The sequence below is a fragment of the Amphiura filiformis genome, chromosome 2 (assembly GCF_039555335.1).
Source record: "Amphiura filiformis chromosome 2, Afil_fr2py, whole genome shotgun sequence".
Lineage (NCBI taxonomy): Eukaryota > Metazoa > Echinodermata > Ophiuroidea > Amphilepidida > Amphiuridae > Amphiura > Amphiura filiformis.
Window position 1 is genome coordinate 77,443,389 of NC_092629.1, and position 21,917 is coordinate 77,465,305.

General features: G+C 38.6%; 1 protein-coding gene across 1 annotated transcript; it reads right to left on the reverse strand.

The window, feature by feature from the left end:
- Positions 1–154: 154 nt before the first annotated feature.
- LOC140143437 (scavenger receptor cysteine-rich domain-containing protein DMBT1-like) lies at positions 155–21,170 on the reverse strand. Its single transcript, XM_072165285.1, has 8 exons — positions 20,636–21,170; positions 15,673–16,029; positions 13,239–13,583; positions 9,998–10,318; positions 8,890–9,063; positions 5,936–6,094; positions 2,275–2,607; positions 155–1,940 (listed from the first exon to the last, which is right to left on the reverse strand). Exons 1-8 carry the CDS (start codon positions 21,168–21,170, stop codon positions 1,534–1,536), a joined length of 2,631 nt encoding a protein of 876 aa, XP_072021386.1. The 3' UTR covers positions 155–1,533.
- Positions 21,171–21,917: the final 747 nt, after the last annotated feature.

Sequence of the window (21,917 nt, forward strand, 5' to 3'; positions counted from 1 at the left end):
TTGCGATTTCTTATGTTAAGGGTTGTTATTTGAGACCAGTTTCGATGAAATCGGACCATTTTTATTTTGACCTCTGTGTATGAAATGTTTGACTTTTGACCTATTCGACCTTATAACTCCTGAACTAAGCACCGTAGAAAAAAAAGAGGAATAATTGAGATGCATTACAACATGATGGGACTATTTTTAAGTTTTTCCCCCACTGTGACCTTCGACCCCTTGTGGGAACTACAGGGGGCTTAGAAAAAAATGGAACCAATCAAATTTGAGGTTTAAGGATGCTACAAACACTAACGTGGGAATATAAAATCCCAAACCCATAGCGCCCTGTACTATTACTCGTGTTTTTCTGATATAAATAATAACAATGAACAAAGGGGAACTACCATGACCTCCCAGGCAAATCAGTGACTAAAATGGGTACAATCAGGAATCTGGCTGTGCTAGTGAAATCAAAATGATTACGCGATCGGAATTGGTAAACGACATTTGAGGAGCCCTTGATGAGCCCTTGTCGACTAGTCCCCGCGCACAAAACACCGTTTATGCATGTATTAATTTGAAAACGCATGCGTGAAGGATATCAATGAATGCTTCCAGCAGCACGCCTGTCCCCGCTTTAATAAAGTCTCATAATTTCCTTAATCGCAGATTATTTAAAGGTTTTATTTTATTCCGTGTTGTGTGTATAGAGGAGTGGGAAGTATAGACAACCATAGTGTTCGAGAAGATCTCGCAGAGTTCTAACAGAAAAGTATTTTGTGGAATATAGTGTAGGTTTAATAGAAGGTCATGAGAGAGGGGTAAGTGGCACACTTTTAAGTGTTTAAAAGCACATTTTTATGCTTAAAAACATAAAATGTCTACTAGTATATAAAAAATCATGGAATAAGCCTAGCCTTGTCTTGTTTGCTTTATTATTTATATTGTTGATGGGAAAAATGAATTTCAAATGGAACACTCACCCATGCCCGGGGTAAGTGGTTAGCGCATAGGAATCCAATGTAATTTTTTTTCCATTTAACCACCACATCAAATTACGTATTCACAAGTCATTGACGGAGATAAATAACTTGATGTCATATAACGCTACTTTTGCAGCGCAAGAAATTTTTAAAAAAGTTCAATAAAGGTAGACTAGATCACTTATCCCACAGATGGCTAAACAAATATTCATTATTTTGTCTAATTAACGTGAACGATATTTTTGTCATTTTATTTTTTTCTAAATTGCCCACTCCCGAACAAAGTGGATATGATTACATTTTCCTGAGTTATATTACCAAAATGTTAAATTATTTAAATTGGGGTCCTTTGTGTTCTAAATGAGGTCCTTAGATACGCGTACTGTTTAGGAGCCCTCAAGCTCATGATATCATCACATTTAGGGACACTCTGTAACTCCAATACAACATTTACATTAGGTCCAAGGCGCTACAAATATTGAATTCCAGGCAAGATGTGCGGCAGTATTAGCAAGAGCAGTCATAGTGTGCCCTAAATTTGAGGCAATGATGTGAAAAAGTGGACCACTTATCCCACGGCCATCATCCCCGGCATATGCCTGGACCCCATAAAAGTATTAATAAAGCCATGTCTATACGAATGGCATCCTACAACGACGTCTTGAGCGTGCACACAGTTATTAGCGCCCCATCCTGGAAAACGGCATTGAGATAAAGATCTTTCATATCCCACACATTTCACCTTGCTCATCCATATTATATCTGAATCAGAGATTTCCACTGTTGTGGAACTCCTACGGTCCGTGCGACTCCCATAATAGTCTACGCCGTTATGGTAACCTAGCTGTTTACAGACCACCTTGGCGTCCATTAAATTCCACCCATCATTACAGATTGTACCGAAAGCTCCAGCATGGTAAATTTGTACAACACCAGATCGCGATGCACCTAGGAGTCGGACATCACCTTCTTGCCCTGTGGAAAAAAAAAAAAAAAAATAAACATTTTAAATTGAAATGAAATACATTATTTTAATACCAAATAAAAATGTTTAATATAGGTAATGGGGAGGGGGTTAATGCAAGAAACCCCTCTTCGTAGTGTGAGCTCAATAAGGCAAAGCTTAATAAAAAAACAAATGAATAAAATAAATATATATCGTAACTATAATAGTATAAAGTAAAAGTATAATATGTCTCAAAATGGAAGTTTAGATGGATTCGAGAGACTAAATTCAAATGTATAATTTTAATGGTGTTTTGTTATCTTAAAAAATGCTGCAAATAGCGGTGCAATACAGTCTACTTACATTCACGACATTGTACTCCGGCAGCTTCTCCAAATTCACAAGTGGTTACCCTAAAGCCTCGATGATTGCATTCTTCAATAGCGGTCTCATCACCGCTACATCCAGCATGATATAAATGGATTGGTGAACCATTGGGCCGTGGGCCAAATCCTCCCCGTTTCACAGCAGTAAGTGCACCATTATAGCCTAGGTTATTACAGATGACATGTCCATCGTTCAGATTCCAGTCATCATCGCAAACTGTTCCCCATTCTCCGTTAAAGTATAACTCAACTCTTCCTTCTGATGGTGAGGCTCCATCAACAAGTCTCATTGGAACCGGTAATTCATTATCTGTTCAAATAAATTCGTACATATTTAAGGGGACTATCTATGATGTATAAAAAACCGGAATCAGGACACTTCGCCCCCGGGAGGGCACTCGACTTTGGAAGTGACGGGGATGTGCGGACAGCATTTCGAAACTAAGGGTCTTTCGGTGAGAGCCTAGACACCAAAAAAGGTTTTTTTTTTCGATGAGAAGACCCCAAAAAATGGGGATCTTTGCGTGAGACCGGGAAAATTTTGGGTCAAAATATAAAAGTTGATCAAAATTGTCAAAAAGTCATCAAAATTTGAAGAAAAATAATGAAAAAAGGGGTCATTAAGTGAGAGTTTATCTGAAATTTTCCTATAATTCATGAAAGAAGGGGGGTCTTTTGGTGACAAGGTTTGGCTACATCAAAGATTAAAACGAAACACACGGTTAATGACATGGATATATAATAGCATTAGGCTTTGGAACGCATTCACTATGATAGAACAAGGATCACCAGTTAGCCGCCAAAGACTTCGCAACCATATTACTGCAGCATTCACAAGTGTACGGCGCACAAGAAAGGTACGCAATGTAATTGATGCAATGAGGACCATTAAACTCATTTCAGAAGAACCAAGGACATACCAAACAGCCCCTTTCAGGCTACTTTTTTTTATCCCAAATAGAGAGAAAGCAAGAAACAACAAAGCATGAAAGTAAGAAACATAATAAAACATAAAGGCATAAATAAGCAAGGAAAAATAAGTTGAGTTGGAAGTATAGCAAGAGAAGTCCCATCCCACATCCATTTTGCCGGCCGACAAGTTAAAGACAACTAACAAAATCCGTAGCCCATAGGTCCACCGGTGAAGCCCATTCCCTAAATAAAGTTCGTTGTTTTATAATATTATCATTGAGGAATGCTTGATACATAATGCAGTCATGTCTACAGTAGAATCCACCACGACCTTTGCAGGACTTAAACCCCATTAAAAGCTATTAAACCAAGATAACACTCATTGAAAACAGCTCAACTATGTTAAATCAGATTTTCTCTGGTTAAATCCACACTACACATGTTTCTGTTTTACCTGTGCGGTATTGCAATGAGCTGGTATTATAGTTTCAGTTGGGTAACTGATTATAAAGCAAACGCAAGGTAACAATACTCTGTGGGCCTTTGTTTACGAAATAGGCAATCCCAGCAAACACAAAACGTTTTCGACATCATTCGCAAAAGGTTATAAAAGGTTGTCAGAAAACGTTTAAATGTCGGGTTATGTAAAGGGTATATAAAGAGTATAAAACGTTTTCATAACCTTAAAAACATTTTTGATAATCTACTGCTCAGCAAACAAAAATGTTTTACAGAAAACGTTTAAATGTCGGGTTATATAAATGGTATAAAAACGTTTTAATAACATTCCAAAAACATTCTTGAAAACTTGATACAAAACATTCTAAACAGAATGTTATTTTGGGGTTGAAAAAATATTTTGCGAAAAATGTTTGCCCAAAGTATTTTCAATAACGTTTTAAAAACGTTTTCATGACCTTTATATAACCCGACATTTAAATGTTTTTAAAAGGTTTTGAAAAAAACATTTTAAGAACATTTCTGTGTTTCCTGGGTTCTAATATTTCAACATAATGTTATTTTACTTAAAAGTATTGACACAATATTTGGCAAAAATGTTTGCAGAAATAGTTTACAATAGCATTTTTTGAAAACATTTCAAAATATTGTTGTAGTGTGTTTTTATACAAAACGTTTTAAAACGTTATCATGACCTTTATATAACCCGACATTTTAATGTTATTAAAACGTTTTTTACCCAACCAAAAGCCAAAATATAACTTATTTAAAACGTTTTAATTTTGTGTTTGCTGGGAATGTCCTATTACCTATAACATACACTAAAACACCAAAGTGCAAATATTTCCAAACACCTAAATTAGGTAAAAATTTAGGACATGTTACAAAACTATATTTTCTTGAATTTCAGAGAGTACTTTAAATATTGGCCGGTTATTTTTCACACAGTGACGTTAAATAGGCAATAGCCTATACTTCTAACATACACTATTTGTAGAGGTCACACCTCAATCATTTGTCAATGGTGAGAGCACTGTGTATTGTGTAGGCTATAGGAAAACGGACAGTAACTGCAGTATGATTCATGCATGGTACGTGTACTCCTTTTCAATCTTTGAAGTAAAAAAAAAAATCTTCTCCGTGGACAGAGTGAAAAACAGGTACATTTTTTAAAAGAGCATATCTTCAAAGGTTGTGAGCCGATTGAAATAATTTCTTTCGGTTTATTAGAGCTAACGAATACAGGTTTCTTTACATACCAAAATATGTTTGATTAACCTTTCAGAAATAGGAAAAAAGAGGGCGCAATGAGGGTTCTGGTTTTTTTGGGACATCCTGTAGAGGGACTTACTACGGGCTGTATGAAAAAGTAGTTTGGGTTCGGAACAATAATCTCAGATCGGGCATTGTCTAAACTTGCATGTCAAGCTAATCTTACTGAAAAGATACACACATATTTTTTGGTAAATGCAGTGGCGGCACTGGCGGGGTGGGGGTGGCAAGGGGGCATTACCCCCAAATATATAGTCTTTCCCCAGTTTGCCCCACAGACTTTTTGACCAAAACATTTTCACTTTTTGTAGCATTTCACTTTGTCCCCAATGCCCCCCCCCCCCAAAAAAAAAACCCTGGCGCCGCCACTGAGTAAAGGTTTTTTACCGTTTCCGGTGTATCAAATCTTATTTTGGTTTCTGAGGTCACGTACACAAATCTGAAAAAGGTATCAATATACGTTTTCTCTAATTTGTAGATAACTTTCCAATGTATAATTATGTTGAGTTTGAAGAAGCTACCATTTATAGATTTACACAACTGAAGTTATAAGAGCGGAGGTAGAACTCGTGCATAACCAAGAAGATGGATTTATCGAAAAAGTTAATTTTCCAACTTGTGTCTGTCATTTGACCGGATTTGACCAGAGGCGTGACGCTTCATCATGGCGCTCGCACATGTCTGCAAGCAGAGCGGCATGACTCTGAAAGCAACTCTTGCCGCTCAGCACCGCTCCAAAATCGTATTTTGTTCTCATACGTCAGAGCGGCACGGCTCCGAGATGATTTGAATTCAACTTCCATCGGTGCTGCCGCTGCGGCAAAGTGGTGGAGTGATCGATATATCGGCTTGTCGCTGATCACCGCTAGCGTTTCTGGCGCGACTGCGCAGTGAAGTAAAATCATCTTCAGAGCAGCAAAGCGGCAAGCGGCAGGAAAGTATTAAATCAGCATTATATAGATCCGATAGCGTTACATTTTGTAAGATTTACTTACCTAAGAAGCAAACAATACCAACATCGCGAGAATGGTCAATGGAGGTACTAGCATTCCAGGTTGAGTGTCGGCAATCATCAATAGTGCCCTCTGTACCGGTAGGGCATTCGAGCCAATCTAACAAAATAGGACCAGTGCCCTCTCCAAACGCGGCATTAGCTGTAACAGGTAACAGACATAATATTATGATAATGAAAGTTTCTCGCCACATGAACACTAAAATGGGAAGTAACCAAAAATTTCACAAACTCACAAACATTTTTTTAGCTTCCTGGATAGATAATGCAGTCGATAATGAAATGGCCACACTCATTAGTTCTTTGGTTTTACTTAAATTTTTATTTTCCATGTGATTTTAATATGTATATCATGTATATTTCTTAATAATTATGTACTTTTTAAGATATAGTTTGATGTATATTCTTGTATCTGCAATTTAATGGGTTTTTTTATTGTAAAGCGCTTTGATAATTTTAATATAGCGCTCTATAAGAGTCGTTTAATAATAATAATAATGGTCTTGGTGATTCGATTACAAACATTCCAAAGATGATTTAAGCATTAATCCCTGCTTTGTCTTACATCAACAATATAATGTAAATAATGTTATACAGTCAAATAATGAATAATGAAAGAGTCAATAATGAGTCGACACAAAATGTGACAGGAAAATGTAAATATCAACCTATTAGCCTAACTTTAAATCATCAATTTTCATTAGTTGCACTGCTGTAAAATTAGGTAAGCTAATATACTTGATTATAATATATCAGTTATATAGATGCCAGTTGTAGTTAATTTACAATATTAACTAGATTTCTAGCAGATACGCTTGAGCTTGACCTCATTTTTACAGTTACTAGTAAACACCTACCAACAAGTAATTACCTCCCTCAATGAATGACCGTTATTCCAAAACAGTTGATCGCATGACAAATTTGGGATATGCATTCGAAGCAGAATTTATTTATGCTCATTATGATACCTCATTTATTGTTGTCTCAATAATTATGTCACAGCGTACATTTAAAATAATGAAAGTACCCATGATTTGAAAGTTTAAAATCCTATTGCCTTTTATTTAGTATCCATTGAAGGAAATATGTTCAGCTCTCATTGGATTATTCTTTTTGTTTCATGTACTTTGGAGGAGATCAAAACTTGTTATAATTAATTACCATTATCGTCATTATTCACACCAGTGATCATTATTCACGTAGTCAAATTGAGACATATATATATATTTTTCTGATCAACAAGGTCATTAATGGCACATAAATACAAGTTGTCCTTTCAGTGGTAAAGTCAGATTTAAAATTTCCTGATTGGGAGGTGTTAGCATTGAACTTGTCATGTTTTAATATTGAATTAAGTAAACAATGACCACTGATATTAACATCTACCAAGTCCTTTCAGTGGTAAAGTTAGATTTAAAATGTCCTGATTAGGAGGTGTTTGCATTGAATTTGTCATGTTTTAATATGGGATTAAGTAAACAATGACCACTGATATTTACATCTACCAAGTTTAACAACGATCCATCCAAAAATCTTTATTCAGTTGACATCAGATGACCATGAAATACCCTTGAGAATGCTCGAGGGTGATTATGCATTCACCAAATTTTATGACATTCCAACATCTTATGCTCAGCCGGTCTCAGATGACCTTGACCTGACCTTTGACATTTTTGGCACTTAATTGTAATCACATCAACCAAGTTTCATTACAGTTAATCCGACAATGACCTTGACAAGACAATCTTAATAATAAAAAAATTAATTATTTACTTTTTTTCTATTTATCTATTTATTTACCAGGTCAAATAGGGTACATTGTTCAATACTATGCATGTATAAATTACGCCCATATCATAGGGCCTTAAAACGTTATTTGGCATCGGATTTCTCCTTTCAATAATTGACCTTTTTTCATGCGGGCACTGATTTATCTTTTTATCTCACCAATGTATGATTGGGGTAATTTTGGTTCGGTGCACCATTGTTTCCTTTTCTTCTTTTTCTTGTTTGTCCTTTGGATGAACGAGCACATTTCTGGTGGCCGTGTGGGGCTTCATTGCCTTAGAAACGTTGTGTTAACTTCTCAGAGAATCCTGCTTCATAAAGAATTACGACGCCCCTTTTGCTGTTTTGCGTGTTGTATTTGTCTTTTTTGTTTGGCTTCTTTTCGATCTTATTGGCTCTTTCTGCCTTTAATTTAGTTAGGGTAACTGATTTTCTTCAGTGATTTTATCTTCTTCCTCTGTGAATATTTGTTCACCTCTATCAAGTATTTTGCATGCAACACCTAACCTTTCTAGTAAATCCCATATTTTCTACGGTTAAACCTGAGATTATGTCATCATTTGACGTCACGCAGATGTGCATATCGTTTAGCAAACATATCGCTACTGCGCATTTGAAAGCCGCGAAGTGCTCAATAACGATGTAATCGGCGTGACAACATCTCAGGTCAAACGCAAAGAGTTATGGGATTTACCGTAAAGGTCAATTGAAGTTCATCATTGAAATCTTGGATTTTTCGATCATTTGTCTGGATGGTACAGAGTCGCTTTATCCAGAACATGTAGCACAAATACTGTCGGCGGGGTTGAAGAATCATTTCAAACATCGAGTGGTTAAAGAGCGAAGACAAACAGGTTTTTCAATCCAAAACCAAGTATTTTTTCTGTGTAAAACATGGCTTCTAATATATTTACTATCTGACATTTTCTTACTTAGAGCTTAGAGCTCCTGGTGTCGAAAACCGAGGGGTAAAATAATAATGATAAAAAAGACAGTCCGTATTGCGTAAGCAGTCTCTAAATGACTTCACTACGCGAACTCGATGTCCGTCATTTCTATTGACCATGTTCTTTTAAGTCATTAGAAATTAAACTGCCCCGCGTTTTCGACGTAATTAGCTCGTTTCTGGCGTAGACGTAATTCGCTTACCTGAAAACGTGGCAGCGCGAGGGAAGCCTAGCATACGGCAGATAACATCGGCATTGCGTAACATGTATCCATCCCGGCCACGCAGTGTGCCCCAATCATTAGTGATTCTTAGCTCCACACGACCCTCGTTAGCTACCTGTCCATTAACGAGTCTTACATCTACTAGAGGTTGTCCTAAAGAGGCACACAATCAGAAACAGAACGTCACTTATGACCAGACAAACTAGGTTTCATATGGTTCACAGGACTTGAAAGAAGTTGGTTTAAATGTGGATTAATATACTTAAAAGTGGGAAGATTCAAAAGGCCAACCAAAAACATGAAGTGTTATGCGTGTTTACTTTTAATGTAATAATTTCATCATGACCACAATATAACTGTTTAATGTGATAGGCCTATAATAAATGTTCCAAACTGAGTGTATATACGCGTGGAATACAGGTAAATATAACGTAACTATATATTAGCAAAGGAACAAAGCAATATGTCTTTGCAATACTAATATCAATAATACATAATATAAAAGGTTTATTGAAAGTCATTGGGTCCAATTTGATTACGAAAACCAGAACGTTTTGTTATTATGGCCTGTCGCCGCCGAGTCAGTTGTATGAATGCAACCCCATTTAACAACCTTAACAACTCCGAATTTTTGGACATCGCTTCTAAAATTGTTCTCTACACCCCAAGGAAGGTTTATGGCCAATTCATTGCTTTTATCCAGAAGTGCACGATCATGTTGACAATAAGTAGTTATTGACTCCACAATTTCTCCCCATATTTGTTCAAATGTTTTAATGTTATTTTATTAATAAATTAGGGAGTCCAAAAGTTAATATTGATTATATGTCTATCCCTAACATCACCTTGGATCAAACATTAATATTGTAGTACAAGCTCAGTGGCGTAGCGTCATATGGGCAGGGTGGGCACGTGTCCCCTCATCGATCTGATTTTTTTTTATTCCCATAGGAAAATTGCCCCAAAACGGCTCCCCCAATCATACCCGATGCCCCCCCATCATGGTCGGTACCCCCCCCCATGTGAAGACCCACGCTACGCCACTGCAATACTTTGAAATGACCCTCGTGCAAAATGTTGTACTTACCATCATTGCACTTACCACCCGCATCGTCACTGTGATCGCAGTTATGTACGCCGTATCCACTATGCAAGCACCAACTGAGGTCGCTCTCATCTCCATTACATTTAACCTCATCCAAGGATATATCTCCCTCGCCTCGACCCCAACTAGCGCCACCTAAGGCAACAGATACGCCGTTTTCATACCCTAGTTGTTTACAAACTACATTGGCGTCCTCTATAGACCAATTATCGTCACAGACTGTTCCCCATTCTCCGTTGAGTCGTATTTCAACGCGACCTTGCGCCTCAATCCTGCCGTTCACCAAACGCACCTCGAGGGGATCTGAAACATGAAGTTAGAAAAAAAAGGTATGAGGGCGCTTCCATCAAATATTCACTAACCTCGTCGTCACTTAAAACCTTAATACAGCATGATATTGCGTACTAATAACAACCAAGGGTGTGTATATACAGAATCCGCTTTGTACCAAGAAGGCACCATTTGGCAAATTGAGTTACTGAGGTCAAATATCACACACGGGAATGTTTAAATGCTTTTAGGCTAGTAAAAGTTTAGTTTTTTTAGGTTATTGATTCCAGAGGGGCGTTGTTTGTAATAGAAACAGCATTCAGAAAAGAGTGAAAGCAGATCGCGCCAGGAAAAATTCAAAATGATGAGGTGCATCTGAGGGACTGTGCAATGATTATGAGCCCCGTCCCCCCTCCCAATCGCTTGCTCCCCCCTCTCGGTCCGCCAAAAATCTCCCCCCTTTACACATGACAAATGTTTGGCATCCCAATTTGCAAACCTAAAATGGTCTAGATATATGTTGCGAGCGTAGCGAGCATGAAAATTTGCATATTAAAGCGTGTCCGTACTGTTTTCCTAAGCCTTATGCACTTATCAAATGCAACCCCGGCCCCTGGGGACCCGGGGATGGCCGGGTCGTGGGCCGTGGATTTTGGGTTTAAAAGTTCAAGTCCCGGTAAACACCTGGCCAGTCCCGGACCCACCCGGGCAAAACTCTCAGCCACTCCCCGGCCCCCCGGGGCGAATATCTGATGCAAACCGATGCAAACCCCGGGTAGCCTATTCCCCGGCCCAAGATCCCGGCCCTGAGCATCATAGGCTTGGATCTTAATATGGTTTTAATATTATTGCGGCAATCTTGTCATGCGGGCTCAAATTTCGACTGCCGAGCTCTGGACATGCTGGGAGGATTCAAAGGCTTCAAAATATAGGTCTACTTGTGTGTCCCATTGCAAATACGTCAGTTACTCACCATGTTGCGGAACATCTAAAAACGATGAACGAAATTAGGTTACCTAGATTCTCGTCAATAGCGCAGAGCAGCATAATTATTTCCTCTCCTTCCTGTATTAGGTTTAGGCCTATATACTTGCTCAACTGTTTGAGTATCAACGCACGGACTTCAACGTGTACAGTTTACCTATAGGCATGGAATCTAAAAATTTGATATAGGCCTATCCCTTTTGGTTTGGAATAGATCAAAGTATACCTCTGATGTCTACGTTTGGAAATCGCAATGTCTCTAGTAATTATTGTTAAACGCTCCAACATGAAAATGTAATATAGTTTTAAAAATCTGTATATTAACACAAGATATTGAATTCAATTTTTATATCAGTCGATCGCAGATGTCATAGATTCTTTTATTATCCGGTCAGTTTTGTTTTTGAGTGTAGGCCTAATAATTTAAAACTTTACTCTCGGCAGGTGGTTAAAAACTTTAAAAAAAACAAACATTTGGCATAAAGAAGTGTATAGCAGGCTCTCGTTTGCACATGCATATCCAAAAGCCAGTGTGGTCTGGTTAACCATGCTAACTTTAGAGTCCCGCTAAATAACAGATACATGGCCTACTGCAAAATTTTGAAAAAACAGCCAAGATTTTGTTTTTGGAATGGATTATGAACAGTAACATTAATTTGGCGACTCAGTGGATTATATCCACGGCTCAAGTACGGCCAAGTGAAAGGACTCCCCGGCCCATAAATGCAGGCATCCTTACTATCAAACCATGACCATGTTCACGGCCCATTTTACTGGTTGGAAAACCCCGGGTAAGTTACGAAAGAATCCCGGCCCTGGCCTGGGTAAAGTCCCGGCCCAATTTCCCGGGGTTTTGGGCGACGTCAATTCTTATACCAGTCCCGGCCAACACCCGGCTCCCCCCGGGACACCTTTTGAATCAAATCCCGGGTCACATGATGTCAAGTCCCGGACCATCCCCGGGTCCCCAGGGGCCGGGGTTGCATTTGATATGTGCATTATAGAGCGTTTTATTTAAAAGGCGCCCCATAAATGTGTGTCAAAAATTGCCTGCCCCCTCACGGCTCGCCAAAAATTGCTTGCCCCCCCCCCCTTTCGGCTCGCCAACAATTCCATGCCCCCCCGCTCAATTTTACCCTCCCCCGGGCTCATAATTATTGAACAGCCCCTAACTGTATTATTAAACCATGTACCACTAAACCACGAACCTATGATCTGGAAAATGTGTGATTTCAATCCTTGAAATCTTGGGCGAAATACCATAACACTCGTACAAAACAATAAATCAGCAAACGGACTAACAAATGACAAGGGGATTTTCAAAAAAACTTTTTATCATGAAATTTAAGGTATAACTCATATTATTTGGATAATTAAGATTACAAATATATCTAATTAAATATTAAAATTACCACAAAAACAGATAAAGATAAATAATTTGATATAGAAACGAAAATCTATGTTAAAAATTGCTACAAATTATTATGTGTATATACAGTTTATTATTGTGATAGTTGTTGGTATTATTCAGGTCTAGAATTGAACAGTATAATAATGTTTTGTCAGAAGAATTAATAAATCATCACATGAAACAACCGTGGTATTAAGCGGGTATGGGGGAGTGCAGATTGTAGCATAACAAATACTGCTCTAATCGTATCAAATATTATCTCCCCATCCATGGATAAATAATTACAGATTCAGATTCAGATTTATTTTCATCTCATATAGCACCTGGTAAGTGGTACAAGATGCAATGCATGTAGTACAGTGATGATGTTATAAGAAATTATACATGAGTTATGAAAGGTGATAAGACACTATAATACAAAAACAAGATATTAAGGTCTAATTATTACAAAAATACTAATTTGTCTCAGTCATAATCATTCGCTGAAACTGCTGAAATACAAAAGTCCAGCCGTAGTTTGGCTGGACTAAAACAAGAACCCGGCAAAGAAATGCGTACAATTGCCATCATCACATCTAACACCCGCATCTTCGTTATGATTGCAGTTGTGTTCTCCGTATCCATTATGCACACATCCAGTAAGAGCGCTTTCATGTCCCGTACATGTAACATCATCCAATAGTATATCTCCGTCGCCTCGGCCCCATGTAGCGCCTCCTAATGCTACTAATGCACCATTTGCATAACCTAACTGTTTGCAAACTACATTGGCGTCCTCTATAGACCAATGATCGTCACAAACTGTTCCCCATTTCCCGTTGTGGTTGATTTCAACACGACCTTGTGACTCGGTCCTGCCATAGACTCTAGTCTTGCCGTCCACTAAACGCACCATGTGTGGCTCTAAAAAATGAATTGAGATAAAATGTTTTATTGACTTGATTATCGACCTCAAGAAGAATGTCTGTTAATATGATTTACGGAAGTGTCGTCCACATCGTTTGTAATTCTTAATAGGAGACACAAAAAGCTGGAATTATAAAACCAAATGAAGCACTTGAATCAGGCGGTAGTGTATACATATTAAATATTTTCCTGAAATTCTCTCTTTCTTTACGGGCGCAGACAACCAAATAACTTCTCCATTGAAAAACCTTTTGCGTCATCCATGTGTTAATTAAGGACTGAATTTTCATTTAAGCTTCAATTTTAGTTACATTTACAGATTCCGTTTTTTATTAGACTATGCCATAGTCTATTTTTGATGTTAATCATGATGAAAGCATTCAGTTGAACTCGAAATTACACTGATATTAATTACATCAAAATACTAGTATAAAATTGTTATGAAAAAGTTTATATAATTATATTAGTGACAGTAAAAGTAAAGTGTACGAGTACGTAGGCTTATATTATTGAATGTCATAACTGTATTGGCACTTACTTCAATACTGAACAATTCTGATTTTAGAATCTGCCAGTTTATTAATCGCGACTTGAATTCCATGTTAAAAATAGACTATGGACTTTCAATTTTAAACGGGATTTTGAACGGGCAAAGTCCCTAACACTCACACTGTCAATCATACTTGTTTATCAATCAAATTTAACCGCAAGCAAAATTAATACAAGACGCGTTCATGCACTTATTGACGCGTTCATGCAATTACACAACACAAAGGCGGGGTAGGCCACATACTTGTGTACCATGAAGTTATTAATGGTAATGACAGGTATCCGGAGGATTTAAACCATAACGAGATCGGGGCGACCAATCACAAGCCAGACCCATTTAAAGATGCATTACATCATGGCCAATTTTAGTAGGCCAGAATTTCGACAATCTCATCCATAAGCTCATGTTACTAGACAGCCGTGTTACGCATCTCTGACCGCAATCCAAAGTCAGTAGTCCACTTGGGAAGCCAACAAACAGAGGGAGTAGGGTGACTGAAAAGAACAGATGTGAAAATCTATCAATTGTGCACACATTAATTAAATCAGTGTTTTAAGCTTAAATACAATATCCAGAGTATGCACAATGGGCAAGTGGACTACGGGTAGTCTAGTTTTTTATTAGAAAATGTTGAAAAGCGACGCCGCTATTTCAACACCAAAACTAGCATTAATGGGCAAGTGGACTACGGGTAGTCTAGTTTTTTATTAGAAAATGTTGAAAAGCGACGCCGCTATTTCAACACCAAAACTAGCATTAAAACTTTCGTTCCGTTATCAAGAATTCGGACATCATATATATTTTAGTCATTAATACGCTAGCATCTTTCATTTAAATCTGAACATGCCAACCTGACTAAGAACATGGTAACTTAGGACACCACATTAATTGTCTCCAGTAGCCATTATGTGACTGGACACTACGAATCGGCCGCAAAGTCGGCCCCGGTCAAATTTGTTTTATTTCGTGTTTAGAAAATATCATAAGCTTTAAAATAGTATATCATTTGACTTCAAACGATATCCAGAAGCCGGGTTATGGTTTGTTAAACTCTGCTCCTCCAACAAAATGGTACCTTTTGTCGGTTCTACATGTGTCTATTTTTCCACATTGCTGGTAATAAAGTCATACTTGGCGATCATTTCAAATCATCCCCAAGTCAACGAGGTTCAGGAATGTCCTCTCATTGTTATTGTTGGTACATACCTAGACAAAATACAATGCCATTGTAACCCACCACTTGAACAGGATTTAGCCAAAGAAAACAAAGACTAGAGCTATTTAATGATTCTATATGTAGAAGATTATTATCCTCTTCAGCAATAGGATTATTGATTGCTTTAAACGCTATCAAATGAGAAACATGTCGCACCTAATTGAGACACCTATTCGACCTTCACGCACATTTTGCACTGTATCTCAGAATACAATTTGCCGAGTTTATGGCTCATTCGTAGTGTCCACTCACAATACTTTTAACAGGAACTCATCCCTATTGCACCTTTCGCGTATTGATTTGGTGTACTGCGCCCTTACCTTCACGGCATACAACAGCAACATCCTGCGAATGATCACACCTGTGTCTATACAGTTGCCTCCTATAGTCACTTGTAGAGCAACGACGTCTGAACACTGTGCTGAGAAAGTTGGTGAACTTGCAGCGCGCATATTCTTCAAACAGTGCATCACCCAGGCCTTCGCCCAACGTCGCTGCATGGTTCTGCACTCCGATGAAGCCAAGCGCTTTGCAGACAAGAAGGGCATCAACAAAATCCCAATGGTTAGTACAACGTGTGCCATATTCTCCGTCGTAAAAGACTTGCACGATGCCTTGTGTGCCCCCCGTCGTGTTCGTTTGTGGATCAAATAGTTGGAGATGGAAATTGCTGGGAGCTAGAGGTTCAAGAGAAGTGAAACAATTAATAATTAAATATATGAAATGCTTATAACACAAGTCTCCACATACATAAATGACAGCCGGTGAAAAATATTCACTGACCATCCAAGATTTAAACCTGGGCTCAAATAATGAGCCAGATGGAGAAGAGCAGTGAAGGTATTATGTTTTAATAGGGTAAATATTTAATTAACTTAAAGCTAAGGTAGTGAGGTTTATTGTCGAATCCCATCGGTTTTAGATTGTAATAATATTATTTACTAAATAATGAGGAAGGAGGCGGCCTATATGCTTCACCCTAGCAGGGCGTAAGACAATGCGAGACACAAATTAATATATGCGAGGATCGGAAATAAACGATGTAAGCCCGAGAAATAATTATTTAAATGACGTGTTTGGGGCTCGAGCAAACTGACATATGAATCCAGCGACCGGGGTTCAATCCCCGCTGAGTCCCAATTTTCTCTCTCTCAATATTTTCATAGGCCTATGTCAGTTTGCTCGAGCCCCAAACACGTCACTTAAATACCAGAAATGATTTCAAGTGGCGGGCAATCAAATCATCTCAATGCAACTATATGGTTTCAATAGCGATTGGTTTTAGCCAATGAGATATAACTCCGGGAAAAGCGAGCTACCTTATTGGTCAAATATAAATCGCAACGGCGGTTCATTGCATTAATCAGAAAGAGTGGCGAATTAGAGCTTAAATAAAATTGTAAATAAGCATAAATTTGAGTCGCCAATTTTTTTTTTATTATGGAGAAAATAGATCCGCGAATTAAAGAAGAAGAAGAAGAATTGTTGTCAGGCTGAGGGGGGGGGGGGGAAGCGATATTTGGAGAGCCGTTAGGAAATTTTACGCGCCTCCCGGTGCCTCATCATTATTGCACAGCCACTTATTAAAAGTCTTCATGAAAGAATTATTTTGTTCGTTAATGTCGCCATGGAAAACTTTAAGGAGGGGGGCATGCCTTCCCAGCAAACATTGCAGCACCGATTCCCAGCAAACATTGCATTGCCGGGCCCAGTATGTGAACTACATTGGCCCGGCAATCCTTTCCTTTCACTCCTTCCTATTCTTTTCCCCTGCATTGGTAAAAGGGCGGGGCCAAAAACAAAATGCCAGGGTAATTGTAATTGCCACCTGCCCCCGGCAGTCACGCCACAGAATATAAAAGCTAATACATTGTACTTACTTTCTCCATGAGATACCCCAACGAGTACTGCTAAAATTCCAACGCAGACCACCCTCACCATAGTGAAGAGATGAAGCTACACAAACAACTAAATGTATGCTTGTTTTTGTCTGCGACAGACCACCCAATATTCAGAAGTCAATCAAGTAATATATTCCAAAGTGGGTTTCGCATGTTGAAATAATCATGATTTAATGCAAAGTTGTTGATCTTGAAGTCGACCTCAAGCTTTTTGGGAACATAGCCCAATCATGGTGTGATTCTCCCGATCATGGTGTTCATAAATTATAAAAATGTGTTGCACATGTGAATCGTTATACAATTCTACAAACTTAGGTAAACTTGTTCTTGGCTTAATTGTGTTTCTTTACGCAACATTTGCTTAAAGAAAGGTAATTCGACCGTTCGACCTACTGCTAATAAGCTCTATTAGTTAGGGTCATGCGCCGTTAATTGAGGTATAGGAAACGGTGGAGGCGTTACAAATTTGACATTTTTTAAATACATTTTTGCTGTAATAATAGAATGGAGAAAGGCATTGAGCTGATTTATATTTCATTTTAATGGTAATTTATCTGGCCAAATTTGAGGAAAACATTTGACATAAATATTAATTGTACTTTTTGAGATATTGTAATTTGAATGATGCAATGTCGGAATGGAGACTCTACGGTACCGGCTGCTACGGTGCAAGCATGTGTTAAAGTACAGGGAATATTGATTTTTAGTGTCTCTTGAATTTATTTTTTCCTCTATATTCATAATCCAGTATAAAGGTATTGACATGGATTATGTACCATTGTGTTGGCATTTATATCTAGTTCAAAATGTGACAAGAATTTAGTTAAAACTAGGTTGATTTGTTTTAAGAGTGCTGCAATTGCATCCTACATTTGATGGTTTCCCTATACGTTACTGTACTCCGAAGTGCTGTGAAGGCCATATCTCTTAAAGGAGTTGCCCTATGTCAGATTTATAATTTTTAAAAGGAAATTTGATGAGGAATTCAAATATGACATTGGTTTCTGTAGGGGATGGGGGAAAAAGTTTTGATGGATAAAGTCATAAAAAATATTAAAATTACGTACAACTTTGAACATTCTGTATCATAGTTACGCAACTTAACTCATTATTACAAGTGTGCTTTTTTGGAAGCCTACAGAAAAATTGTTTATTGGAGTAAATAAGAGAGGAACAACATTTTGTACTTTTTGAACCAAAATTTAACTTTTCCACCCTATATGAAATTTGTGGCACATTATACAGTCGAGAAAGAAACATCACTAGACTTAGCTGTGGTCTAAGACCACGAACACAGCCGTGTGGTGACCCCTTAATCACCTTTGACCCCAAAATATATGAAAACCCCATAGACATTGGCTAATGTCAATGCATGTGTCCACGTGGCATCACTTTGCTATGCTTTTTGTGGCAGAAGGGCCATTTTGAAGGTATATCGTTTTATACCGGAAGTGACTCCTTACTGACCATTGACCCCAAATGTGTGTACACCATATAGACACTGTGTTATAACAATGCATGTGTGCAAGTGGCGTCACTGTCCTACGTAATTTGTGGAAGAAGAAGCATTTTAAAGGTATTTCGTTTTATACCGGAAGTGACCCCTTAATGACCTTTGACCCCAAATAAAATAATACCACATATAAACTGGGTAACCACAATTCATGTGTGAACATACCGTTACTATCCTATGTTTTTCTTAGCAAATAAAAAATTTTGAAGGTTTTTCGTTTTATACCGGAAGTGACCCCTTAATGACCTTTGACCCCAAATCTGTGTACACCCCATAGACACTGGGTAATAACAATGCATGTGTGCAAGTGGCGTCTCTGTCCTACAGAATCTGTGGAAGAAGATGCATTTTAAAGGTATTTCGTTTTATACCGGAAGTGACCCCTTAATGAGATTTGACCCCAAATAAAAAAATACCACATATACATTGGGTGACTGCAGATCATGTGTGAACATACCATTACTGTCCCATGTTTTACTTAGCTAATAAAATTTTTTGAAGGTATTTCGTTTTATACCGGAAGTGACCCCTTAATGACCTTGACCCCAAATCTGTGTACACCACATAGACACTGGGTAATAACAATGCATGTGTGCAAGTGGGGTCTCTGTCCCACATAATTTGTGGAAGAAGATGCATTTTAAAGGTATTTCTTTTTATACCGGAAGTGACCCCTTAATGAGCTTTGACCCCAAATAAAAAAAATACCACATGTACATTGGGTGACTGCAGATCATATGTGAACATACCATTACTGTGCTATGTTTTACTTAGCTAATACAAATTTTGAAGGTTTTTCGTTTTATACCGGAAGTGACCCCTTAATGACCTTTGACCCCAAATCTGTGTACACCACATAGACACTGGGTAATAGCAATACATGTGTGCAAGTGGGGTCGCTGTCCTACGTAAGTTGTGGGAGAAGATGCATTTTTAGTTGAAATCACGTTTTTGACCCCTGTGACCCCTGCGTGACCTTTGACCCCACAAGTTTCATGTGACATGTAGGGGCATAGTCAATGATCATTGTGACCAAGTTAGGTCAAAATCGATTTAAGCATGTGAGTGCTAGAGCAAATGTAATGGTTGACAGAAGAAGAAAGAAGAAGAAAGAAAGAACCTGTAAGAAAAAAGACACAGCCGTGACTAAATAGAGTTTTTCTTTTGTCAAAACCAATTTGAAGAAAACTTACTAGTTTTTCTTGCTGACAGTTTCGTCAGTTAGCAACTGACTTTATCAAAGCTTGGTGTTGTTGTGATGATCCAACAGCTGACGACTGGCGGGAAGTTATGTCACTTCCGGTGTTAGTCTTGCTGGCAGTCTTCAGAAGTGGATCGTACACGTGACTAAGATTGTAGACCCCCTCGTCTCTGTTCATTACTCCTCGCCCCCTCTTTCTGATCTGTATTGATTCTTTAATCCATCTGGCTTTCCTATCACTCTCTCTCTCTAAGATTTTGGACTCCCCCCAGTTGATAATATGATTAGCCCTGGCTACGTGATCGCTTATGGCTGAGTTCTTAAAATGGCTCTCTGATTCTTTCCTCTTTGACCTTGTATACTTTTGTTGACTTGCTTTCTCCGCCTCCCTCCTGTGTTCATCCAGACGCGTGCCGAAAGTTCTTTTAGTTTCACCAACATAAGTTAGCTCACAGCTACCGCAGGAACTTCATAAACACAATTAGGGGTTTTAACCGGATCTTGTTTATCTTTCGGATGGACCACCATTTTTCTGATCGTGGTATGGGGTCTCATGGCGGTCGCGATGTCATGTTTTTTGAGAGTTCTACTTATTCTTTCCGACACTCCCGCTACGTAAGGTAACACCACCAGACCTTTACTTTTTTGTTCAGATGTTGTGCTCTTACTTTTCTTTGTCTTTTCTTGTTGTTTGACTTCCATTTGATTCTTGACTTTATCAATTGTCCACTTAGGATAACCACACTTAGCTAGAGCCTGTCGTATGTGTTCCTCCTCTTTGACTTTATCATCCTCCTCCGTAACTAATCTGTCTTTCCTATCAAGTAACGTGCGCACAACTCCCATTTTCTGATGAAGAGGGTGATGGGACGTGAAAGACAGATATTGGTCTGTATGGGTCTTTTTTCTATAGACCATGAGTTTGATAGAATTGTCAGGTTTGCGGATTATTAGGGTGTCCAAAAACGGAATTTGGTGGTCCTGTTCTTCCTCATACGTGAACTTTATGCTAGAGGTAGTGTCGACCTGGTTCAGATGTTCTGTCAATGTTTCAGCTGAGCCTTTTTGAACTATTTCTAAAACGTCGTCGACATAGCGTTTCCAGAGGCGGGGTTTACACTGTAGTGGGGCAGTAAGGATGGCGCGCTGTTCTAACCATTCCATGAAGATGTTCGCTGTGAGGGGACTGACCGGTGACCCCATCGCTGCACCAAATTTTTGTTTGTAGATGGTGCCCCGGAAAGTGAAGTAGGTAGTGGTCAGAACAAACTTCATTAAAACCATAATAGCTTCAACCTCTAACAGCGTGCGTTTTTTCAGATCCGGATCTTTTTCGAGTCTGTCACGGATTATGGCATTCGTCAAACATAAGAAAGATAGGAAAGACAGATTAGTTACGGAGGAGGATGATAAAGTCAAAGAGGAGGAACACATACGACAGGCTCTAGCTAAGTGTGGTTATCCTAAGTGGACAATTGATAAAGTCAAGAATCAAATGGAAGTCAAACAACAAGAAAAGACAAAGAAAAGTAAGAGCACAACATCTGAAAAAAAAAGTAAAGGTCTGGTGGTGTTACCTTACGTAGCGGGAGTGTCGGAAAGAATAAGTAGAACTCTCAAAAAACATGACATCGCGACCGCCATGAGACCCCATACCACGATCAGAAAAATGGTGGTCCATCCGAAAGATAAACAAGATCCGGTTAAAACCCTAATTGTGTTTATGAAGTTCCTGCGGTAGCTGTGAGCTAACTTATGTTGGTGAAACTAGAAGAACTTTCGGCACGCGTCTGGATGAACACAGGAGGGAGGCGGAGAAAGCAAGTCAACAAAAGTATACAAGGTCAAAGAGGAAAGAATCAGAGAGCCATTTTAAGAACTCAGCCATAAGCGATCACGTAGCCAGGGCTAATCATATTATCAACTGGGGGAGTCCAAAATCTTAGAGAG